Source organism: Gymnoscopelus microlampas (assembly GCF_963454915.1).
Source record: "Gymnoscopelus microlampas genome assembly, chromosome: 2".
NCBI lineage: Eukaryota > Metazoa > Chordata > Actinopteri > Myctophiformes > Myctophidae > Gymnoscopelus > Gymnoscopelus microlampas.
In genome coordinates this window covers 44,210,064-44,236,119 of record NC_139939.1, presented here as the reverse complement: position 1 = coordinate 44,236,119, position 26,056 = coordinate 44,210,064, and the positions used below count along the sequence as shown (strand labels likewise).

The 26,056-nt window shown below is 40.2% G+C and overlaps 2 protein-coding genes across 4 annotated transcripts; both read left to right on the top strand.

Annotated features, from left to right (window-relative positions):
* Nucleotides 1-1,012: 1,012 nt before the first annotated feature.
* On the top strand, nt 1,013-17,566 carry gga3a (golgi associated, gamma adaptin ear containing, ARF binding protein 3a). 3 transcript variants are annotated; one of them, XM_084076997.1, is made up of 17 exons: nt 1,013-1,100; nt 3,105-3,189; nt 4,232-4,307; nt 5,408-5,506; nt 5,621-5,744; nt 6,301-6,404; nt 7,033-7,113; nt 8,081-8,218; nt 8,672-8,753; nt 8,962-9,084; nt 9,943-10,170; nt 10,950-11,026; nt 11,478-11,968; nt 12,953-13,230; nt 14,327-14,496; nt 14,850-14,960; nt 16,021-17,566. In XM_084076997.1, the coding sequence occupies exons 1-17, from the start codon at nt 1,061-1,063 to the stop codon at nt 16,129-16,131; spliced, it is 2,418 nt and encodes an 805-aa protein (XP_083933123.1). In that variant the 5' UTR covers nt 1,013-1,060; the 3' UTR covers nt 16,132-17,566. The 3 variants fall into 3 exon arrangements, with proteins under 3 accessions (XP_083933123.1, XP_083933124.1, XP_083933125.1); XM_084076998.1 differs by having other exon boundaries at nt 1,075-1,100; nt 3,083-3,189; XM_084076999.1 differs by lacking the exons at nt 1,013-1,100; nt 3,105-3,189 and having other exon boundaries at nt 5,386-5,506.
* A 2,417-nt stretch (nt 17,567-19,983) lies between these two features.
* Nucleotides 19,984-24,980, top strand: LOC311060934 (small ubiquitin-related modifier 2-like; the record flags this gene model as incomplete). The annotated part of the gene is made up of 4 exons (XM_084079336.1): nt 19,984-20,091; nt 21,997-22,128; nt 22,676-22,747; nt 24,506-24,980. 4 exons carry the CDS (start codon nt 19,984-19,986, stop codon nt 24,569-24,571), a joined length of 378 nt encoding a protein of 125 aa, XP_083935462.1. The 3' UTR covers nt 24,572-24,980.
* Nucleotides 24,981-26,056: the final 1,076 nt, after the last annotated feature.

The following is a 26,056-nucleotide window of genomic DNA, read 5'->3' as shown; positions in this document are numbered from 1 at the left end:
AACATCTGATTACCCCTCAATACCAATTAATCCCAGACATTATTTATATAAAAATTACCAAAATACAAAATAACACAACATACCCAGTCAACATATGCCCACAGGATATAATGGAGTTAAAGGAGAATTTTGGACTAAAGTTTTATTACCTTTTCTATGATATGATATCTTAGGATGAATGGTACAGTAAAAAAAATTCATAACTCCACCCCTGGTCCGCCACAGCTTAAAAGGTGCGCGGATAGGCCTTAGGTTAGATCACATTTTAATAGCTTTTTTTTTGGTGAGATCTGATGTTCATATGACAGAACACTATGCGACAAAACAAAACAAAACCCAAGTCTCGCTATATGAGACTGAAATCTTGAGATTTCAATCTCGTCTAGCGAGACTTATGTTTTTTGTTTTTTTTTGGATTCAAGAGTACATGCTTTTAAAAATACTTACTTAAAAGTATCAATACTGCAATGTTGGCCTAGATATACTCTGTTACAAGTAGAAGTCCTGTATTCAGAATGTGCATAAGTAAAAGTACAAAAGTACCGGCATCAAAATATACTAAAGTACCAAAAGTATAAGTACTCACACAAGTTCAAAATGTATAAAAAAAATCTTTTGAAAATAGCCGATCTACATGTTCACAAGCTTGTAGATCTGCTATTTTCAAATGGCGGAAATACATATAGGGCTGAAGAGGTTAATGTATGTTTTGCTATGATAATCAAAATCTACAAAGTAACTAGTAACTGAAGTTTTCAAATAATTGTGGTGGGGTAAAAGTCAAAGCATTGAAAATTGTAAATACTGGAGAAAGTAAGAAATACCTCAAATATTGTACTTAAGTACAGTACTTGAGTACATGTACTTAGTTACTTTACACAACTGATTTAAAGCCACACAGTTTATTTATAGTGGCAGCCAGCCAGGCTAATATATTATAAGTAGGCCAATGTGGCATGATACCGTCTCTGACCACACGAGGGCAGAGTTTTCAGATCCACACAGTCACGCGTTGTTTGCCTCAGACACACAGAGGCAGACAGACAGAGAGAGAGAAAACATGGCGGGTGAAGATGGGGAGTCCTTGGAGTCTTGGCTCAGTGAGTACTCCGTCAAATTAACCTATTTTCACGCCATTTAAACATATAATAACTAACATGTTAATAACGTGCGATGTAGCCGGCGGTGTTTGGCATCTTGCTTAGAAACACATGCCAATGCTTTCCCCAGTAGAATCTCCTGCTTTACGACAGTGTTGTCAAACAACATGGAGTGTGTTTTGACATACTATTCCTCGATGTTTTGTTTTAAACAACACTCTTAAAATGACTTACACAGAGTTGGGTACAATTCCATGTTCTTGCTATCCCTCACAAGTTGGTATTTGTTTTTAGCCTGTAGCTAGCCCCTACGGAACCTCTCCCTCCGCTGTACGCTGTATAGCTCCGAGATGAGGTCCCTCGTTAGTTACTGCCGTCTGTTTTCGAAATGGTCGCACGTCGTCCACTTTACATGTTTCTTACCCCTTTCTGCACATCGTATCCAAAAAGTAAAGCATTTCCGCCACTCTCTCAGATGTTTGAAGTTTTAACGCGCCATAAAAGCTATCCAACGGGTTGAAGAAAGTATTTAATTTGACTCGGTTTTCATCCGGTTCCATAATATTTTGCATTAGAAGATGCAATTCAACATTTGACCAGTAGGGTAGTAAATAGTAATGTTATCTCTACGGGCGCAACTCTTGCGCAATGTCTTAAAAACCATGTAACCGGATGAAAACCGAGGCAAATTAAATACTTTCTTCAACCCGTTGGATGGCTTTTATGGCGCGTTAAAACTTCAAACATCTGAGAGAGTGGCGGAAATGCTTTACTTTTTGGATACGATGTGCAGAAAGGGGTAAGAAACATGTAAAGTGGACGACGTGCGACCATTTCGAAAACAGACGGCAGTAACTAACGAGGAACCTCATCTCGGAGCTATACAGCGGAGGGAGAGGTTCCGTCGGAGCTAGCCTGTAGCCTGTTTTTTGCATCATTCATGTCACCTGGCTGTCACTGACACCTGCTTTTGTTCTTTTTGTTATCCTCACTGCATTTCAGCTGGCTTTAATACAGAATAATGCTGTATATCTGTATTCTAGCTGGCTTTAATACAGAATAATGCTGTATATCTGTATTCTAGCTGGCTTTAATACAGAATAATGCTGTATACTGTATCTGTATTCTAGCTGGCTTTAATACAGAATAATGCTGTATATTTGTATTCTAGCTGGCTTTAATACAGAATAATGCTGTATACTGTATCTGTATTCTAGCTGGCTTTAATACAGAATAATGCTGTATATTTGTATTCTAGCTGGCTTTAATACAGAATAATGCTGTATATCTGTATTCTAGCTGGCTTTAATACAGAATAATACTGTATATCTTCAGCAGCACACAGTTTGATTGATTGATTGAAAAAGTTATTAGGCAAAAAATCACAATTACATTTATAAGACTTTGTCTCAAAGGTCCGTCCAAAAAAGTCCTTGTGTTCTTGTTTCCATTGAGGTCCTTGGTCAAAGCTAAAGCGAAGTCATAGACATTCTGACAATCATGGATGACATTCCTTAACTTCCAATCTTTCTTGACCTCACTTGCATCAAGTTAAAAGATCTTATTATGATCAATAAAACAAACCAACCCTGTAGTCCCAGTAATTAGTAACCTGACACATTTCATGGATTAAAGTTCTCAGTCTCAGAGATTCCATAGAAGCCAGCAGACGTGTTGTGATCTTGTAAATCAGCTATTTTTGGTCATTACTTATGTTAAGATTAAAGAATATTTGAAGTGGTCAAACTAGCAATAGAATACAATACATGTTTAGAAGCGTCTTCCATAAACACGAATAGTCATAAAAGCTGGTTGGCTGTATTGTAGAACAGCAGCGACATACATGTATGTTTAGAATAGGTCAGATAATACCTAAACATCGTCATTACATTTTCAGTCATGAGATAATGTGATTGTAAAGTAATAGAGTAATTGTTTGCTTTTTCCCATGCATATTGTTGTCACATTCATCCTGATGGTAGCTGGTGTGATTTTCTTTGACAGACAAAGCCACCAATCCCTCCAACAGACAAGAGGAATGGGAGTTCATTATGGGATTCTGTGATCAAATCAATAAGGAGCTGGAGGGGTATGGATGGATATATATATATATATATATATATATATACATATGAATTAAATGTATATGAACGATATCAGTGGTGGAAATTAACTAAGTACATTTACTTAAGTACTGTACTTAAGTACAATTTTGAGGTATTTTTACTTTACTTGAGTATTTCCAATTTCCAATACTTTTACTTCTACTCCACTACATCTCAGAGGCAAATATTGTACTTTTACTCCACTGCAATTATTTGAAAACTTGAGTTACTAGTTACTTTGCAGATATAAATTATGATATTATAAAACATACATTAACCACTTTAGCCCTATCTATATATACAATTTGAATCCTGCGCCATGTCGGTTGTCCGTATGCGACGCCAGTGTGACGGTGTGACGTAATCTGACATCACGATGACAACGCCAGTGTGACGTAATCTCACGACAGCATCACATCCTACCTATAAATTCTAGGATGCCGTCAGATCGCACCAGACGTTCGGGCCGCGTAGCGGCCCGAACTTCTAGTTTTATACATAGGCTATTTGAAAATAGCAGATCTACAAGCTCGCGACGCGTTGTGAGCTTGTAGATCTGCTATTTTCAAACATTTTAGTACTTTTACTTTTGGTACTTTAAGTATATTTTGATGCCAATACTTTTGTACTTTTACTCAAGTAACATTTTGAATTCTGGACTTTCACTTGTAACGGGGTATTTTTATATTGCAGTATTGGTACTTTTACAACACTACAACATTTGAGTACTTTTTCTACCACTGAATGATATATGATCATTACATTTTGCTATATAACATATATTATCGCCGCTGTCGTCGGGCAGAAACCTCTTATCTCCATATTCAAAGTTTTTGTGTTTTTTTCATAAATCAATGCCCTACTTGCTCATACTTCAGCTTCACACAAAAGCATCAAAAGTAATAGATCTGCAAGCTCGAAACGCGGTGCGAAGCGGTGCATTTCGAGCTTGTAGATCTGCTTCTTTTGATTGTTTTGAATTTGGATCCTAATTTGGATAATATTTCCTCATAATATGTTTTTCAGTCCACAGATATCTGTGAGATTATTAGCTCATAAGATCCAGTCTCCACAGGAATGGGAGGCTTTACAAGCCTTGATGGTATGTTACACAAAGCCTACATGTATGTTTCAGTGGAAATAACTTTTTTAAGCCATTAAGACCTGAGGCGATTCTTAAAAATGTTTTCTAAATCCTAACAGTTTTTTGAAAAAAAAAAAAAAAAAAAGTTTCAAGATTTTTCAAATATAGCAGATATACAAGCTCATAGCGCGGCACTCGGTGCCACGCTATGAGCTTGTATATCTGCTATTTTTTAATAGCCAAAGAAATCTAAAGTGACACAGATGTGTTCCAGGTCTTAATGGGTTAAGCCATTAACACCGGGAAAGCATCTGTGTAGGGGTGTGCCGATACACTAATTTCACGAAACGATACGATACGATATTTGGCTCACAACTTCGATACGATTTCGATACGATACGCACTTTTTTTATTATGAAAATATATGGAGGAGAAAAAAAGAAAATGCAAACAAATAATTCTGTTTTTGCATTATTCAGACATGCAAACTTGTAGCTTTTCAGCTACAATAGCCGTTTTGAATACAAATAGTATGACACCTGACCCGAAAAAAAAACATGTTGTCACTCTTTTCACTTCGGGGCCGTTTACATGCCTGATTATTATGATTGTAAAAAAAAATAAAATTTTTTTTTTCAAAAACGACATTTTTTTTCCCAAAACGATACATATCGTCGCGAAAACGTATCGCGATATATCGCGGGACGATATATCGGCACACCCCTACATCTGTGTCATTTTTAGATTTTAGCTAAAAAAGCATTATTTTATACTTTGGCTATTCAAAAATAGCAGATATAGAGGCTCATAGGGCGTCACTTGGTGCTGCGCTACTTGTAGATCTGCTATTTTCTTTTAATCGTGAAACTTAGTGCAAATCTTTGAATATATATATATATATATATATATATATATATATAATTCTTTTAAAGCGAATATTTTTGCTTCTGGGGGTCCCTGGAACACACATTTTGAGATGGGGGGTCTGCGGACAATTACATATCATTTTGAGGGTCCTTGACATTAAAAAATGTTTGAGCACCACTTGATATTTTTTCAGATATCTTTTAGAAGACATTTGTAGAATCGGCCTCAGGGCATATCGTGTCTTTTCACAGGTTCTAGAAGCTTGCATGAAGAACTGCGGGAGAAGGTTTCACAGTGAAGTTGGAAAATTCAGATTTCTGAATGAACTGATCAAAGTGGTTTCCCCCAAAGTAAGTATTAGGCAAAGGTTCGGTTTCTGCCGGTTCATCTGGTGCCCCAAGAAGCACAGATCATCACCATCGTTATACAATCCAAAGTCATGATTTTGTTTTTCCCACTGCCAGTACCTAGGAGACAGAGTGTCTGAGAAAGTGAAGACGAAGGTGATTGAAATGCTGTACAGTTGGACCGTCTCTCTACCGGACGAGGGGAAGATCTCTGGAGCATATGAGATGCTGAAGAAGCAGGGTGAGATGCACGTGACTGAAGACGTTCCTCACACCACATTCTGTAGCTTATTTTAAAGAACCATTATAAATATAAGTGCAGTATGATCATTTTAATGCATCTTGCGAGATTACATTTAGCTTGGTAGCTAATTCTGGGATAGATATTGAACGGTCCATTGTCTACGCTAAATGAACGAATAAAACAAAAACAGGACGGAGTTCAATAATGCTGTAGCTAGTTACCATGTGGATCTCTGATAATGATATTGATTATGCTGAAAGTCTGCCACTTGTGGTGTTTCTGTCATGCGAGGCTTGCGAGCGTCTTATTTTCTTTCTGCATCTAACTGCACTTTACATGATTCGGTTTGTAGCAAGGTATTGTGTTAGGAGAAAAAAAACTATCTCTTAGAGTTAAAATAAATGACCGATATACAGGAAGCCTCCTACAGCCAGGCTACTACTGTTTCAAAGAAAAAGTATTGGCACTCATATACACGTTTACTCTGTATTTGAACTCCCCCAAGCCTACGGTACGGACCTGACTATAGTTATTTTTGTGCTTTATGTTGCAGGTATCGTTTCGGTTGACCCAGATATTACCCTTGATGGCACACTAATGCCATCGCCTCCCTTACATCCCAACAATCCTGTGTTTGAAAATGAAGAGAAAAGCAAGGTCATTTTTTGTTTACTGCATCTATAAAACATTCATAGAATATTGAATTAAAAGGAGGGGCTAGATTGAATAAGCAAATGTACAATATTTCACCAGAAAACATCCCAATGTCGGGAATTTTGAGATTTCAGTTCAGCAGACTTGTGAGATTTCAGGTGGAAATCTTTCCCACCCACAGCTCATGTTCCTTCATGCTGTGCATCTTGATAACTATGTCAAAAGCCTCATAATCGCCTGATTACCTGGACAGGGCTCTCTCATAAAAGAGACCTTGTATCCCAATGAGATCTTACCTGTATAAATAAAGGTAAAATGAAAATAAAATCATACCCAGCAACCAAGCGTTCTGTATCACAGACAAAACATGTGGAGACATGCATCTACGACGTTGAAACCGCTTTCGTCATTTCTACGTCATTTGTTTTATTTTTGTTGTGCTTTATCAAACTAATCATGGTGTGCTATGACCTTTTAACATACATCTTGACGTACTCGAAATGATTTATCATTGAAGTTTGTTTTTTCAAGGCCTGGGAGCCGAGTTTGGCTTTGCGGCTTTGGCTGGGACATCTGTGGGAAACCAGTCAAACCACCTTTTATGCTGATTGTTTTGTTTTTCTTGCTGCAGAGATTGGCGGAGCTACTGAAGAGCAAAAAGCCGGAAGATCTGCAGGAGGCCAACAAGCTCATCAAGAACATGGTGAAAGAGGCAAGTTCTCTCACTTCTGGACTGTTGCTATCTAGACTAGAGGTTGTCTCGTCTGATCTGGATCTTTCAAGGCCGATAACAAATATTTTAGAGAACAAGAAGAAGGCTGACTGATTGTTTCCTCTCTCTCGCTTAAAGAGTTCGATATCTATAATTAATACAGCGAACACTGTAACTTTTGAAAAGGCGTCTGATTCCACTGTATGTGCAGTTTGTGCACATGCCTTTTGATTCTAGGCAGGCCATGTTTATTGTTGACCCTGTTTTACATTTCAAGCTCTTTAAGCACCCTTAATGACTATAGTAGTGCTTGACATGTTATTTTTTTGCTCTCAAAATACATGTGAAACACCAGATAAGTAATCAGCAATGTGCACAATAATAAGTGAAATAAAAATTAAAAATAAAAATCTGTCATATCGCCACCCTTAGCCTAGGCGACAATCCCGATGTGGTACAAAATGTTAATAGTGGACCGATATATTGGCCACTGTGATATATTAGACTATCTGTAAGCTAGACAGCGCACAACCTATGACAGCTGCGTCACTCTTAATGTCTCATGCTTACTTTATAGTATGTTGTACATTGGTGTTGTCTGCAATCTCACAACTTGTCGAATAGTTTAAATCAGGCTCCACTCTTGTGTGTGTGTGTGTGTGTGTGTGTGTGTGTGTGTGTGTGTGTGTGTGTGTGTGTGTGTGTGTGTGTGTGTGTGTGTGTGTGTGTGTGTGTGTGTGTGTGCGCGCCACATTCACAAACTTGTGCTCCGTGTGTACCATCTGTCAGTTGAACTCAGTTCATATTTTTTCAACACCAAGCATGTGCTTGCTTATGCAGACAATCAAGTTTGACCAGCATTGGTATAAACACCACAATTCTGGGTCAACCATCTTGTCACTACTTAGTCACTTCTAGTTCTAAGTCAGCCTCGGGGTGTAAAGGTTCTCTTTTTTTTCCCCCTCAGGATGAGTTGAGAGCAAAGAGAGACATTAAGCGAAACAACACCTTGAAGGAGGTCGACAACAGTGTCAAACTCCTCAATGAAATGTTGGCCCATTTCAACACAGAAGACTCCACAGATGGAGACAAGGAGCTAATTAGGGTTTGTCTCCATCCATTATGTCTCAAATTACCCACTGAAATTGTATCTATATCATATATTTATTATTCACTTAACATTAATTTTGTCTTTGATGGTGCAGGACTACAAATTGTACACATCTTGCATCCCTGTCCGCCTGATTCAAAATGCTACTGTTGGGCTTTTTGTTACGTATATTAACACCCATACAGTTTGAAATCATGTACATTAGTTGTGAATAGTTTTCGGCATAGGTTCTAGTTACATGTAACCTAAAAGATGTAATTCAGCCAAGTGCCAGGACTCCTTTGTCTAACTGTATCAAAATTTATCAAATGTATCAAGTTTGATGACTCATAAATGCATTTAGATGGCGGTACCGTTAATGTTTGAAGGAATTGCAGATGTAAATGGTCAGTTAAGTGGTCTGATTTTTATTTTATTTTTTTTTCCCGACCTTTCTTCTGTCTAAAGGAGTTGTACGGTGACTGTGACAAACTCAGAAGGGCTGTATTCCAGCTCGCCACTGAGACTGAAGACAATGACAGCAGCTTAGGTGAGGAATATTGAAGTGCTTGAGTGTAAAGCAGACTTGAGCCACGATTTGCAGAGTTAACCAGCTCACGGCCTGACAAGGAACTAGCAATCTGCAGCACCAGTGTTCTCCGGACTCCGCACTTGAACCAGGGACTTTGATTGTTGTTACCGTGTAGGCCTGAATACCCTTTCCCAGTCTAATCTTTGAACTGTGTCACCTTCACCAGGAGATATCCTGCTGGCCAGTGATGACCTCTCCCGTGTCATTAACTTGTATAAGATGATTGTGGAGGGACAGACCATCAATGGAGAGACAGAGGAGCCACATACACTGTCACCATCATCACAGGGTAGATATGGATGCTATATGTAGCTTTTTGCTTTTAACCCATTTAGACCTGAGGCCGACTCTAAAAACGCCTTCTAAATCCTGACCTAAGTTTTCTAAAAAATGTCAAATATTTATTAAAAAAAAATAAAAAAAAATGTTGCCATATACTGTACATCATTGGTTCTCAAAGTGGGGTCCGGGGACCCCCAGGGGTACTTGAGGGGGTTCCAGGGGGTCCCCAGCTAGATGATGGACAGGAACCAAATGGACCCTAATGGGTCTGTAACTCTGAGAGTGTATGGGTCCATTTGGTTCCATTTGTACACTCTCAGAGTTAAATTAACATTGGTTTTACAATGTGAATTGGGGTCCCAGAGGTATAAATGCCATTAAATGGGGGTCCGTAGCCTAATGCGTGTCAAACTGGGGGTCCTTGAAATTAAAATGGTTGAGAATCACTGCTAGAGAGCCGTAAAAACCTTCTCTTATTGGGGTCCCTGGCTTATCTTTTCAAATGGGGGTCCGTGGGGTAATAAGTGTCAATTAGGGGGTCCTTGACATGAAAAAGTTTGAGAACCACTGCTGTACATAGCAACAACTACCCCAAAAGGGGCTCCCGGATTGAAACGCATAGTTACGTATAGCGGTTCCCACTCTAAATGGGTGACATGTAGGATCAGAAATCTCACACAGATCCATACTTTATTTACCTACTGTATATGAATTTCATGTCATTGTATAACAAATACCACAGACTTTGCTGCTGCTTCTTTTTTTGCTCTACCATGGAAAAGGTAATACTATTTTTATCTCTGTTCTCTCTGTCTCCCAACTCCTCTCTGTCCCTTGTTCCGTTTTGCTCACCTTCCTTGGGCAGGCGTCAACCCCTCCAGTACCAGCAGTACAGAATCTGAGATCCTGATTGACCTGGCAGGTCTGGATCTCCAGAGCCCTTCTCCGTCATCAGACCACCAGCAGCCAAGCCGAGCCGCCCCGCTCTCCATCCCCGCCGACCTGCTCTACGGGTCTGCTCACCTCCAAGGCCCAGGCCCCAGCTCACCTTCTGCAGCAATCTCCCTGCTAGATGGAGATCTGTTATCTTTAGGTAGCACCGTTATATACATGGCGGTTATGTATTATATTAGATATAGTCTATTATAGGTCTTATCACAATGTTAATGTTAGAGGGGTTTTCATATTTAATTTAACACATTAAAACCGGGAAAGCGTCTGGGTCATTTTAGATTTTACAAGCTCACAAAGAAAATCTTTGATAATTTTGCATTTTTTAACGCAAATCTTCTCTTCCGGCACAAAACCTTTTCATACGGGGGCAGGGGGGGTGTCTGCGGCCAAATACATATCATTTTGGAAGTCCTTGGCACGAAAACGTTTGAGAACTACTGATTGAAAGCCTTTTCAGACGGGGAGCGAGTGACGCGCCTTAGTAATTAATTTTCAATGAGATACGGGCGATTTATTTGGGACGTGCGGAGAAGTGAGGTGAGGCAAGCAGGCGCGGCCCCGTGAAATTATCGCGCCCGTGCACGTTTCGTGCACTCGCCCACGGGCGGCATGAGCTGGATTGGGGTTTTTTCTTTCCCCGCTACGTGCAGGAGGACAAAACAACGACGATCGCGGCGCGATCCCCGCTGATCCAAGCGAGAACGCCCGCTCAACGTCAATCTCTTAACGGTCTGAAACGGCCTTTAGAAGGCATTTGTAGAATTGGCCTCAGGTCTTAATGGGTTAATGACAGTCTTGAAACTCATTCTGTGATTGCGTTCTGGTTTATTTAATATTTTGTTTAGATAAATCTAAAGATGCTTGTTGCTGATTTCGGGAGAGAAGGAACGCATACATTTGTTTTTGTTTGTTTTGCAGGTGACCCTGTTCCTACTTTATCCAACTCCAACATACCTAAAGATGAAAACTGGAACAGTCAGCTGACATCTTCACAGGTTTGACTTTTTTCCCCCAAACATTTAAGTCAAAACCGTTGTAGCTGAGACTACTCAAAATATTTAATGAAAAGGTTAAATACTGGCTGAAATCAAACCAAAGCTGTGAACACTAATGCTAGGCACGTTTTTTAACGTTAATGTCACTGCTTTCATGAATGTAATTTGGGAATGTTATTGTTATTGTACTTGTTTAGATTAGAGCTTCATGCGTGTCCTTTTTGTAACAGAATTTTATTAGGTAGATATTTATATTTGTATAGAAAGGTCTAACCAGGGACTGGGGTCGCAAATTAGCCTCGGCTATAAACCCCTTGTACAATTGCAACGGTTTCATGTTTTTATAACTGATTCATTGTTTTTTTTATTGTCCCTGTCAAATAAACATATAAATAAAAAATAAAAATACTACGCTTGATGAATAACAGTGTTTTCACATTATCTGTTCCAGCAAACCAGCCAAGATTTAGACCTTTTCAGCAGCAGCGCTTCCCTTCCGAACTGTGCCTTCTCTACGCTGTCCCTCCATACAGACATCCTTTTCTCTTCAGCCCCAGCTGCTGCTGCTTTGCCCCAGCGGTCTTCTTCTTCCACAACAACAGACTCGACCTTATCCTTCCCTCCACACACAGCTTTCCCCACCTCGCCTCCCTTTCCCACGGAATCGCCTTCGGCGGCGTCACTCGTTCTCCCACAACCCTCGCTCAGTGCTGCGGTCACCTCTGCGACCCCAGCCTGTCTCTCCTCCCAGTCATGCAGCAGCACCACCACCACCATCTCTACCTCTTCCCCTTCTATCAACGTAGCCATCCTACCTCAGGTGTGCGACGTGGCGGCGTCCCCCTCTCCCTCCAGCGTTGCCCTGCCTCCTGCGTCAGCCTCAGCCTCGCTTCACCACAGTTTGCAGGACCTCGCGATGCTAGACCTGGACTGTCCTAAAAAGTGAGCAATTTGGTTCAGTTTGAAGTTATCCACATTTGCGTTCTTCAGCAGTGGTGTAAAGTAACTAAGTACATTTACTCAAGTACTGTACTTAAGTACAATTTTGAGGTACTTTTACATTACTGGAGTATTTCCAATTGTCTATACTTTTACTTCTACTCCACTACATCTCAGAGGCAAATATTGTACTTTTTTTTACTCCACTACAATTATTTGAAAACTTTAGTTACTAGTTACTTTGCAGATATAAATTATAACATTATAAAACATACATAGGCTACATACATTAACCACTGTATCCCTATTTTATACCTAGGCTATTTGAAAACACAACCTCAGAACACGTGAGCTTGTAGATCTGCTATTTTCAAACATTTTTGTACTTTTACTTTTTGTACTTTAAGTACATTTTGATACCAATACTTTTGTACTTTTACTCAAGTATTTTTTTTATTCCAGACTTTTACTTGTAACAGAGTACTACATTGCAGTATTGATACTTTTACTTAAAGGTAGGGTAAGTGATATTTTTTATTGTTTTGTTAAAAAGGTTAAAGTACTATATTCTGCTAGTTAGCATTGCTACAGAGCGTTTGTTCGGTCACAGGGGTCTCTCCAGCTCTTTAGTAAACAGAATATAAATACATTTTCAGGTAGGTGACACATTTTAAGCCAATCAGGAGAGAGCACTGAAAATACATTTTCTGAGAGAGCTGGAGAGACATGGGAGACTCCTTTTACTGAACAAACACTCTATAGCAATGAGTACTATCAGAATATAGAGCTATTTAACACTTATTTTAACCAAAGTAAATCACCTATACCCTACCTTTTTATGTAAAACATTTGAGTACTTTTTCCACCACCGGTTCGGTTTTAACTTCTGTTTTAAGTTCCACATTTGCGTCTTCAGGTGTTGGAATTCCTTCTATTGTGTATTGGTGTTTGTTAAATCTGTGACACATTATTTTGTTCTCCACCCAGTGTAATGGACCCTTGCAGCTTACTGGATTTGGGTGAGGATCTTGGTGCTCTCGCTGGCTTATCCTCCAGTAACGGCGTGCCGTCCTCAAGATCCAGTCCTCTGCTCCTGGTGGGGGCGCCAGGCGGCTCCGTTCCACCGCCAGTTAGGAGTCAGACAAATGATAGTCCTCTGTTACGCTCCCTGTCTCCAACCCTACCTCTGATTCAAGCCAGTCCAGTCAGAGGGCACGAGATCTCCCTGGCCAAGGTTTTTGTTCCACTGGATGCCATCACACCAAGTGAGTTACAGAACATTCCCTTTCTTTTAAGTATAATAATATGATAAAGTAAATATACTGTAGGGTTGAAGCCAGGGATGATGTGACAACAATCTAGATGTCCAGGGTGTCTAGGTAATCTTATGTTTGTGTAGTTATTATTTCAAGATAAACTTTGGTAAGGTTGTAATTTATTTGGGGGCTTTTTATGCCTTTATTGATAGGACAGTAGGCTGACAGGAAATGGGGAGAGAGAGATGGGGGGAGACACACAGCAAAGGTCGCCGGGATCGGGAGTCGAACCCGCGACACGCTGTCAAGCTGGATTACCAGCAGACGTGGTATGCGCCTGGACCGCTAGGCCAGCGGCCACCCGGTTAGATTTATAATTGATTCTTGTGACAATTAGCGTGAGCTCCATCTTTTGCATTTTGTCTACACAGTGACAGCTCTAAAGGACAAGAGCAATTATTATGACATATTGTAGAATAATGATTGGTACACTGCATGTGTGACTGGCTCATGTGCAAAATGTCCAGAAAGATCCACTTGTTTGTCTGATTGACTTCACAGCACACTTTACTTAGCGATTCTTGAAAGCTGCATGCAAGCAGCCATACCGCTGTTCTTGACAATGCAATTGGTTTGGAAAAAATCACACCCAGTGTGAAGTGAGCGGTGCTATTTAAAAACAACAGTGACTATCACAGTGATGGAAGCTCACTTTAAAAAAAAAAGTAATTTTTTTGAAGTGAGTTGTGCTATTCATAGGTTATTAATTTCATCATGCGTCTCGCTAGCCAATCACAGTACTGAGCAAGGGTCTGAATACCAATCAGCCAATCACAGTACAGCGAAAGACAAATTTTCACGACGGAAAGAAAAACTTCCACCACGGATGGGACCCAAACCCACTTATAGGAGCGGCTACACCGCTCAAAAAGAATCGCTGACAGGTGGACTTTGCAGGACAGGATTCTGATTTTCCACAAGAAATTGCAGTTCCCATTCCTGGGTTACTTTATGGCACAACAGTGTTGACTTATAACATCCTTATATATCTTATATATCCTGAATAATGGATTAACGTAACATTTCTTTCTCTTCTGTTATTTAGGTAAAGTGTGTCCAGTGACGGTATATGACAAAGATGGCATCCGTGTTCTGTTGCACTTCGCCACAGATTGCCCGTCGGGCAGACCGGATGTTCTGGTCATGGTGGCGTCCATGCTTAACACAGCCCCACTGCCTGTCACCAATGTTGTTCTGCAGGCAGCCGTGCCTAAGGTAAATTACAGATTGTCAATTGATTGTTGTGATGAAGTTTTCAAATGTATAGAATGTATAAACAATCTTTTGAAAATAGCAGATCTACAAGCTCACAATGAGTCACGAGGCATTGTGAGCTTGTAGATCGACTATTTTTAAATAGCCTAAATATATAAAGCTTAAGTGGTTAATGTATGTTTTGTAATAATAATCAAAATCTACGAAGTAACTAGTAACTAAAGTTTTACTTTACACTACTGGCTGCTACATACCATTTAAAACTAAACTACCATTGCTTGTATGTGAGCCAAAAAAAAACGTTTTCAGATCCTCTGTCATCATCATTAACCCCTTCTTCCTCTGCCCTGCAGTCAATGAAGGTGAGGCTTCAGCCGCCCTCAGGAACAGACCTGGCTCCATTTAACCCTATCCTCTCCCCTGCTGCAGTCACTCAGGTCATGTTGCTGGCCAATCCTCTCAAGGTAAGCTGGGTGCCTGGAGCATTTTATTTAAACATTGTTGATTGAAATTCCCTCCCTAAAGCTGGAAATCCATAACCTTCATTTACTTGCCGGGATTCAAATCCGGGTGCCCTGCGTGAGCGCCAAATCTTTCATAGCCGTTAAGGGAAGTGCACATTTGGGAAGTAGAGTTGTCTCCATTTGAGTTTTATTATATCATTCTGTACCCCTCAGTGGTGTGTTCAACCATGTGTTACGGTGTATACGTAGTGTGACCTGCAGAACATTTTCGTAGCCATCCAAAAAACGTCTGAGAAAGTGTATCTGATACGCAGGAGGAGGCTGGGGGAGCAAGAATGTAGACTTCAGTTCAAATAGCCTTTTTCATGTGATAATGTGGCGTCTGAGGTGCTGAAGCTAATGTCTTGAGGTGACTGTTGGCCATTGGAGTTTTGAAGTAATTCAATAGAGCGGTTATTTCATTCGCCGACCTCACGCGCATGTACATACACACAGCACGTGCACATGCCGTGTGTGTGGGAGGGAAGAATTATAGTATGCCCTCTGAAAAAACCTAGAACACACCACTGGTACCCCTTGTCAACCAAAAGTGGGTCCTGCTTGACCACTTGATCTAAATGTTTCAATAGAAGAGCGGGGAGACCACCTCCAACCACTACAGTTGTCTTAATTACATTGTAGTAACATACTCTGCAATACATATTGGTTCAAGTACAGTTTTATTCACGCAAAAAAGAAAAACGTTATGGATTGCAGCGTTAATTCACCCATAGGGCACAATGATGATTAAGTCAGTATTTTCATTCATGTACAGATTTCTACATTAGTTCCAATTTCAAATGCATGCAATTAATCAGCCAGACTTGAGTATTGGGTGGTATTATGATACCAGGAAGCACTACTGGCTATAGAGGCTATGAAGCTAAGGTGTGTGTGTGTGTGTGTGTGTGTGTGTGTGTGTGTGTGTGTGTGTGTGTGTGTGTGTGTGTGTGTGTGTGTGTGTGTGTGTGTGTGTGTGTGTGTGTGTGTGTGTGTGTGTGTGTGTGTGTGTGTGTTGCAGGAGAAGGTTCGGATGAGATACAAGTTGACATTCACTCTGGGAGAAGAGCTCCGCACAGAATTGGGAGAAGTAGACCAGTTTCCACCTGCTGAGCGTTGGGGGTCTCTATAGCCCAGTCTATCCTTTTTAAGACAGGACACCCACCTACAGGATTTCTTGATCTAAATCATAGTTATCAAAGTTAACATCACACCATTATGCATGGCATTAGAGGTGAAGAAATCTGACATGGGATTTTCATCACTGTCTTTGGTGTAAAAGGTGTCCTTGTTCAGGCTGTATCTGGTCAAAATAGTGTACAGTCAAATCCATACTACAGTAAGTGTCAGGATAACAGCCTGGTGAAGCACAACAGGTCAAAAGACAGTTTAAATAAATACGTTCAAATGTATTTTTCGTGAAAGTTTAAGTTATTAAGTGCTTTTTCCATTACGGCACTTTTTCTTTTTTGTATTACAAAACAAATTACTTATTTATTTGCACTTTAAAAATGCCATATAGTCCTGAAAGCATTCGGTTTTAGTAATAAAAACAACACAATAACAGTGTTGAAAAGGTGATCTATGGCACATGAACATGTGACAAGAACTTTTAACTTTTCACATGATTTTGCTATTGACCGTTTACGGTTCCAATGTGTTACACTCAACAAATTCTACTGGACTAGACCATAGCTTTCCTGGTTCTAAATTGGTTCATGAAGAATGAGTTACTTCCTAGTTCCTACCAACATTTGCTGACTGCAGAACAGTTTCAGCTTAACTTCCGAGCTCATACACCCAAGCTTACTGTTTTAGTATTCAACTTTTTTGTTGTCTTACATTTTTGCATTGACAAGTGAGATTAGTAATCTTGTGTGAGTTATTTATATTTTATGTTGAGATTGTGTTTATTTCTGGATTTCTTATGACACTAATGTATCAGGACAAGTGGGTGACCACTGTCTTTATTTATTTACTGTGAGTGATTGTCATGATGAATGTATTATTTTATTGAGGTTTAGGGAAGGTCTCGGACAGATCTGTTCACTGTACGGTATTAAAGTTGACCATGACCACCCTTCAGGTTGGTCTTTTCAGGGCCATGACCAACTCGACACCATTATTAACACAATATGGAAATGTGCTTTTTCTTCTAATTGAAAATATGCCTCTTTTGGCAAGAAGATGAAGGAAGCAAGCACAGCAATGTTTATGTTAGTGACTGATCGCTAGTCCTGCTACAACTTGTAGTATAAACCAGGGCTAATCTGACAGAAGTGACAGAGGTGAAGCTTACCTAGAATGACAACTACAGTTTGGGGAGTTTTCTGTACAAAGCAGTTGTTACTTTGAATAAGCCATGAAGTATTGAATAACAATCAAAACATGGTGTTTTTTCCATTGCAGTAAGCCTATGGTTACCCAAAACTGTGACACCATATTTTGATTATTATATTGTGATAACGTTGATGATTTGTCATATTGTCAAATGGAATATGTGTAATGCATATGAGATACGTATTTTTGAAAAACTGCATGAAGAATAAAAAAAGGTTTTGCAAATAGGAACTTTTTTTCTCTGTCCACTGAAGTGGATGCAGTTGTACCTGACTTCACCCTGAACATTGATTAGAATCATGTAGTTCTTTTATGTTTACACTGACACCCATAATCAGACAATCCAGATTGTAATCAAATTGGTTTCATAAAGTCTGAACTTTGTTCAGATGCAGGTGCGTTGGACAGTGACAACTGAAGCGATCATGAAAAAAGTATTTCATGAACAAAAGTCCTGCACACTGCTCTTGTTCAGCAGCATCAGTCTCTCAATTTGAATAAAAACTGATGCTGCTAAGCAAGAGCAGTGTGCTTCTATTCAGATTTGAATTACATTCCTTAGCCTTGTTCAGACCGCATAGAACCAATCCAACTCCAATCTGGATTAGAAATGTTTCCACACATCGGATTCGGCCTATCCTTCAAAATCCTTCATGCTGTAGCAGTGGTGTATGGCAAAGTATAAACAAAGCACTGTGGTAGTAACACTTGTTTGGGTTTCTGTGCACATGGTAATTATGAGAAAGTAGACAAATTAACCAAACAAGCTGTTAACCACTATCAACTTGGCGTCCTGATTTTGGGCATGTCATATAGGCCAACATTTTCAACAAAAAACTATTGTAGATCTACAAGCTCATTGTCGTAGACTGTATTTTCACCATGGGACAACATTGTACAGTATAACGATGTATAACGTTCTACTATATAAAAAAAAAAAACATACATCACGATTAAGAAGTAGGAAAGCGTGTGTATGGAAGGAAGTTAAAGAGTGGAAGCAGCGGTGGGATTAGGATATAAGGAAGGTAACTACATACAATACAAAAAGAGTGGGTGTTAATGAGAGGACATGGGGAGGAAGTAGAAAAGATGAAGTTGTAATGACCAGGCTACAAACTTAACCCAATAACTTGAATGGGACTCCACATTATATACTCCAGCACCCGACTGTGAATGAACATTGTCAGGTACCAGAAACGGTGTAACATGTTCTTATTAACTGCAGGAAATTGACTTCAGCAAGGAAAGATATTGACTGAATGAGAAGAGCTGGCAGGAGCAGACTGGAGTTCAGTGGAATTGGGTGAAATATCTGGTCAGTTCTTTAAGAGAAACAGGACTGATTTAGTAGGCCAGTGGGTCTCAAAGTAGGGTCTGGGAACCCCCAGGGGTCCCTGTGGGCGTTCCAAGCGGTCCCCAGCTAAATTGCTGATTTTTAGGAACCAAATGAACCCTCACAGGTCTGTAACTCTGAATCTGGTTCTATTTGTACACTCCTGGGGGTTATGGGGGTCCGTGGCCAAATAAATACCATACTGGACTGGGGGTCCTTGAAATTAAGAAAGTTAGAGAACCATATGTGATAGGCTGTCTGACAAAACTGGATACTGCAGTATCCAGTTTTGCATTACTGCCATCTTCTGGAGTTAACTCCAGAAGATGGCAGTATTGTAACACAGGATGCAAGGTGCTGTTAAACCCATAGAAGAAGCATAATTTAGCGGTGTCGCGCGTTGAAACAAAACTGCTATTTTTGGCGCTTGAGACACTGCCATTGTTGCCATGTCTGCTTATTAAAATCCACTTTGGGCTTGTTTTTCTGTATAGTTGCGGGTTGGGGTCTAGAGGTTTTTTGGGCTGTTTGTAAAGTGTGTAATTGCTTATGTGGGCTTGTTTCCTGATGTTATTATGTTTACACCAGTGGTTCTCAAACATTTTCATGTCAAGGACCACCAAATTAATGTTTTTGTGATTTGTCCACAGACCCGGTGACCCCCCATCTAAAATATTTGGTGCCAAGGACCACCACACCAGATTTGTGTTGTTGAAATGTTTCAAAAGAAATATTCAAAATGTTTAACTTTTTTTCCCAAGATTAAAAAAAAAGCAGATCTACTGTGAGCTTGTACTTGTAGATCTGCTATTTTCAAATAGCCACGGTTAAAGACAGTGCTCATGTGGCCTAGTCAAGGACCCCCAAATTGATATGTACAGTATGTGTACCCCCACCTGAAAAGATGTTGTGCCAGGGAGTCAGGGACCCCCCTAGAAGCAAAGATTTGAGTTTCAAATGTTCGCTTTAAAAATATATATATTCAAAGATTTGCACAAATGTTCACGATTTTTTTTTACAGCAGATCTACAAGCTCATAGCACGGCACTCTGTGCCGCACTATGAGCTTGTATATCTGCTATTTTTGAATAGCCAAAGTATAAAAGGTTAAAGTAGTTAAAGATAGTGTGACGCTATATTAACTCATTTTGCTGGGGACCCCCTGGTACCCCCCAAGGACCCCTGGGAGTGGGGACCCCCGGACCCCACTTTGAGAACCACTGGCCTAGTCACTTTTTCTGGGCTTGTTTTCATATACCTCGTTGCTTATTTCTCTCGCAAGATCTGGCAACACAGTGGACACTGCGCATGCGCCTCAAGCGCACCAGCGCGAGCGCAGTTGTTGTCCCACTACGACACACAGCGGCAGACAGAGACACAGACACACACACAGTCATGGCAGACGAAAAACCCAAGGTGAGGAGCTCTACATCCATCCTTTAGGAAAGAAAAGAAAAGACTCAAATCACGTGGAGAAAGATTGTTAACATGTTTCTACTGAGCTTATATATAATGAACCATTCGCTTTGCTTACAAAGCACTTTAAAAGCCACCCACCACAAATAACGTTAGCTAGCTAAGTAAAGTTAGCTTACTAAGCTAACCTAGCTTAGCAGGGCAACAGTGGAAAGTAAAACAACGGCCACTCTTTATTATGATGTATTATTCCATGTTTGAATCAGCCATAGCATCATCATCAACGTTTAGTTGCAGCTATAGTCCGGTGATGGGCATTCAAGTCGCCTATGATAGGATTATACACCGGTATGTAACGTTGACAGGCCACAATGGCATTCCATTAGAATGGAGCCAGACATACAGTGTCTTGTATGTAACCAGTGGTGTAAAGTAACTAAGTAAATTTACTCAAGTACCGTACTTAGATAAGATTTTGATTTTTTTTTTTTTTACTTGACTGGAGTATTTCAAGTTTTCAGTACTTTTACTTCTACTCCACTACATCTCATTTGTTGTACTTTCACTCCACTACAATAGGCTCTATGCACAGCAGCCATATTGGAAGGAAATTGGGCCTCTTCTTACTTCCTTCACAGGTGTTACCAATGATAATAATGAAGGCTCTGTTCAATTTAGTGTAGCACAGTTGTTCTCAAACCTTTTAATTGCAAGGACCCCCATAACTCTGAGAGTGTACAAATGGAACCAAATGGACCCTTAGGGTCCATTTCATTCCATTTGTACACTCTCAGAGTTACACATCCACAAGGGGCCATTTGGAACCCTCTCAAGTGTTTCCAGTGAGCCAACATGCACACTATCAGCACCCTGACTCTGTTTGACCAGAATGGAACAGAGCCTTCATTAGTATCATTGGTAACACCTTTGAAGGAAGTAGGGAAGGGGCCCAATGTCTTTCCAATATGGCTGCTGTGCATAGATCCTATTATTTGACAACTTTATTTACTAGTTACTTTATAGATTTGTATTATTATTTCAAAACATACACTTACCACTTAAGCCCTATATACATTTCGGCCATTTGAAAATAGCAGATCTACAATCTCGCTATGCCACGCTTTGTGAGCTTGTAGATCTGCTAGATCTTGGCTTTTTCTTATTAGCGTTATTAAAAAAAAGGCTCATCCTAACTTCAATCGTCCTCCTATCCAGGCTTTGAATGTTTCTGACAATACATCTAGTGTAGTGGTTCTCAAGGACCCCAATAACTCTGAGAGTGTACAGATGGAACCCTATGGCCGGGGTCCATTTGTATCCATTTGTACACTGCCAGAGTCACAGACCTGTAAAGGTCTTTGGAACCCTCTCAAGGAACCCAGATGGTCCCTAGAGCAGGGGTCTTCAACGTTTTCAGACCAAGGACCCCCTCGCTGAGAGAGAGATGAAGCAGGGACCCCCTCTATATTACGTATATAAAATTGTGTTTCAGATAAACTTTTTCAGCTCTTTTTTCCCTCTACACCTATAGCTCTTTGCCAAAAATAGCCGATCTACAAGCTTGTAGATCTGCTATTTTTGGCTAAAGTTCTCCTCAGAAAGGGGATGCTAGGGTTCAAGTGGTTAATGTAAAAAAAGAAAATCCTATCACACAAAGATTTGGCGGACCCCCTGTAGTAACTCTGAGGACCCCCTGTTGTAGTACAATACACAGGACCTCAATGGAAATAAGCCATAGGCTTTTTTGGGTTATCCTTTTAGCATCCTTTTGTATAAATCTGTACCTCTGTGCTTTTTTTTGGGCAAACTGTTAATAAAGTCAAATCAAAACGGTGGAAAACCACTGAACTATATAGCATCCTATATAAATGGCGTTTTTGCTCTGTTTTCTGTATCCTTATTTAGGAGGGCGTGAAGACGGAGAACAATGAGCACATCAACCTGAAGGTGGCTGGTCAGGATGGTTCTGTGGTGCAGTTCAAGATCAAAAGGCACACGCCTCTTAGCAAGCTGATGAAGGCGTATTGTGAACGACAGGTAATGACTACCCTGCATTTCTTCTTCTAAGCTTGTGTTTATTGTATTAACCCATTCAATCCGGGAACGCATCTCTGTCATTTTAGATGTCTTTGGCTATTCAAAAATAGCAGATATACAAGGTTGTAGATCTGCTATTTTTGAAAAAACATTTATGCAAATATTGGATTTTTTTTTAAAGCAGACTTTTGTAACTGAAATCGTTGCTTCTGGGGCGCCCTGCAACTAAATATTTTACAAATGTTCGCTTTAAAAAATAACTTATCCAAGTTGAAATTGTACACAATAACAAACGCATGGTGCTATCCTTGTTTGCTTTTATTGCGGCTGTGACAGATTGACTATGCACTGCTCACGTGCATTTACAGCTGGGATATACTGCCAGTGTAATAACAGTAGTCCCTTCCAGCTGTATTGGCAATGTTTAACAATATATTTCCTCAGGGATTCTAAGCATTAATGCATTTCTTCAAATACCCTCCATGCAAAGAGGACTCGGTCATGTTCTGAATTCTAACTTTGACATGATTGTTCTGTGTGCCTCTAGGGGCTGTCAATGAGGCAAATACGTTTTCGGTTTGACGGACAGCCTATTAACGAGACGGACACCCCCTCACAGGTAAGATTGCAGGATAGGGCCTTGTCCTTTTTGTTCGGTTAAATTGAGTAACTGGTTGTGATTGTTGACTAATTCTAAATACAGACTACAAGATTTTCAAAATCCCAATAGTGTTACCGCTCACATTACATCACCCGTTGTCTTGCAATCTGTTTGTCTAGCACAGGCGTGGCGATAGTGCACAAATGACTAGTTTCTTCACCTGGAGAGATGCCAGACAAAGAGCATCTACTCTGGTGTCTCACAAAACTCGTTCGGATTGCTAAAACATTTGATGGCTTCTGAAACATTTTGCATTTTGCGATTGAACAAGTAGAATCACTTGCGACCTGCAACGAGGTCATTCAGACCCACCGCAACTGTGCTCTGCAATGGTTTCGTCGCATTGCATTGGTATGGCCTTAAAGCCCCGAACACACGTCACCAACCTGACGTCGGTAAGTGTTGGAAAGCGTCTGTTGCCGAACATCTGCTGTTGATTAGGCGGTTATACAAACAACGCAGCAGAGAAAACCCAAGCTTTACTATTCAGGCTTAATGGGTTGTGAATGTCGTAGTGGCAGAAATGGCATGCATGTAAAGTAACTTCAGTTGATCAACTTGGTATTCATTCAGCAGTAGTCCTCTGCCACAGTAAGTTGATTACTACCACTGCTGTAGAAAATGTGAAATGAATACTTGTACATATCATGCAGCAATTTGTACAGTCTTTAAATACAAACCAGGATTATCTAGCTATGTGTTGCAGCAGCAGTATGCCACTTTTGTGTAATCCCTGAAATATTAACAGACTGTACAATGGCCATTATAGTAAATCGCTTAATTTGTGCTACTGCTTATTTAAAAAGGTTATGTCTGACTCTGTGCTGAGCTCAAATTCTTTTGAATCTGTTCATGATATCTTTTTTAACACTACTGCCAAAAGATGCCCAAACTCCCTAACCCTTTAATTTTGTCTTCTTGTTTCAGTAGCTGACGTTAGACGTCATACATAGATTTGTGCAATAAATAGAGCTGATAGTCCTCAGATGATCCCTTTGGTTTAAGAGTTTAGTAGTAAGCAAAGGTTGGCTTAATGATAAAAGATCCAAACACTGAGATACAACATTTCCAACAACCTGCTGCACTTGGCTCTCATTCCATCATTGCATCAGTTTATGATTTTTCCGTGCCTCCTGCCCTGTGGTGCTTCACCATAGTCTTGGTGGGAGTACTGTAGGTCCAGGTGACTTGATTTAATGGATGAGATTAATCCCATGTTCATTCTGCTGTGTGTTTCAGTCCAGCTCATTCTCATTAGGGTTGAATCCGGAACCGGATCGGTTCCATCACACCTGGAACCGTTTCTGGAACCGGTTTTTAATCACACTGTCTGTCAGAGCTGGCATGTGGACTCACACTTTAAAATTTGAAGGACCACCACAACTCAGAGTTACAGACCTGTTAGGATCCATTTGGAACCCCCCTATAGGAACCGCTACGGAATCGGACCGTTAAGACGGAACCGTTCAAATCCTAAAGGACCCCAACCCTAATTCTCATACCATTCCTTTGCTCACTGTAACATACAGTACCTGTCTTTTGGCACTGTACATCATCTAACTTATAAGCAGGAAGATCTGTTCGAAGAGACATGGTTAAGAATTCTTAGTCTGTCCCAAATGTACATCATACCGTCTCACTGTCAATTAAACACAATAATAAACACATGGGATTTAGATTCTAAAGTGACTTTCTTTTTACCTTTTCTTTCGACAGCTTGAAATGGAGGATGAAGATACAATCGATGTGTTCCAACAACAAACGGGAGGGTTTTTTATTTAAAAACAATTTTCCAGACCAACACCCCTACCTCCCATCTCACCCTTGAACGTTTCAGTTATTCTCCATCTTTTAAACTGTCATCATGACCAGTGTTGATACCATCCAGTGGAATTGTTCAAATGCTCAGCAGCACGGTTGTTGTAGATACATTTATCACCCCGGCATTTGTACGTAAACTTTTGTTATTAGAACTGAGGAGCGTGCACAACTTGTGAGCTGCAAATTTTGTAAGGTGTGGAAAATTTCCCAGATCCGTATTGTCTTTAGTTATCTTTTTATACTTCAGTCAGTCATTGAGGTTTTCTTTTCTTCCTTTTTTGTGTCTAGTAAGCCTGCCTGAGTTTTAATTCACTGGCATCTGTTATTATGGATAATGTATTATTGGAATAAATTGAATCTTTTATATTAATATCTGTCCGTGTTTTAATTTAAGTAAAATGTCAGAACATGGCAAATGTTAATGATTAAGCCATATTATATACATTGTCGTAAAATGAATAGCGCAAATAGCGGATCTACAAGCTCACAACACTTTTTTTGCCTAATGAAATGCTCAAAATAGGGACACCAGGTTAAAAGGGCTTATAAGTCCTATAAAAGTAGCAGAAGTCATGTGTGGGATGAGATATGCCTTGTTCTGCTGATCATCATAGATGAGACCCCTCCCATTCTCCCACTATTAGGGTGACCATTGTTTTCAAAAACCCAAACCTGGACCTTTGATCACATTTCAAAAATATTGAAAATAGCTGACCTGCTCACAACACATCGCGGCTTGTAGATTTATTTCTACTACTTACTATTTATTTTACCCTTTTTTTTTTCACCTGGTGTTTTCATCATGTCTGGGTAGAATTTGTTTAGCACTTACAAGGTGCCACTTAGCACACCAGTGAATACCTTAAACAGAACAGAAAATGATAAACATCTTGTATGGAAGCACTCAAAACAATTATTTGTTTAACTGTAGTGAAAACCGGGACTATTAGGTAGTGAATGTTGTACTGTATGTGTCGGGATTAACCCTATAACCCAGCTTGAAACCCGGGATGTCTAGACTAGTCACCATAACCACGCTCCATCCTGGATGCTTTGGCGTACCAAGAAGTCCCGCTTCTGGAGGCTGTGGTACCAATGCTCCCTTCTGGATGCTGTGGTACAAATGCTTCCTTCTGGATGCTGTGGTACCAAATGCGTGCTTCTGGATGCTGTGGTACCAAATGCTTTCTTCTGGATGCTGTGGCACCAAGTCTCCCTTCTGGATGCTGTGGTACCAAATGCATGCTTCTGGATGCTGTGGTACCACATGCTTTCTTCTGGATGCTGTGGCATCAAGTCTCCCTTCTAGATTCTTTGTGGTACCAAGTCTTCCTTCTGGATGCTGTGGTACCAAGTCTCCCTACTGGATGCTGTGGTACCAAATGCTAGCTTCTGGATGCTGTGGTACCAAGTAAGTCCCCCCCCTTTTTCTGAGCATGATTGCAT

Excerpts from the sequence above, each read along its gene's own strand:
- gga3a (XM_084076997.1), top strand. The coding sequence starts at position 1,061 with ATGGCGGGTGAAGATGGGGAGTCCTTGGAGTCTTGGCTCA. Across the intron at positions 1,101-3,104 it reads GTCCTTGGAGTCTTGGCTCA|ACAAAGCCACCAATCCCTCC; the intron begins GTGAGTACTCCG and ends TTTCTTTGACAG. Across the intron at positions 8,219-8,671 it reads GAGACAAGGAGCTAATTAGG|GAGTTGTACGGTGACTGTGA; the intron begins GTTTGTCTCCAT and ends TTCTGTCTAAAG.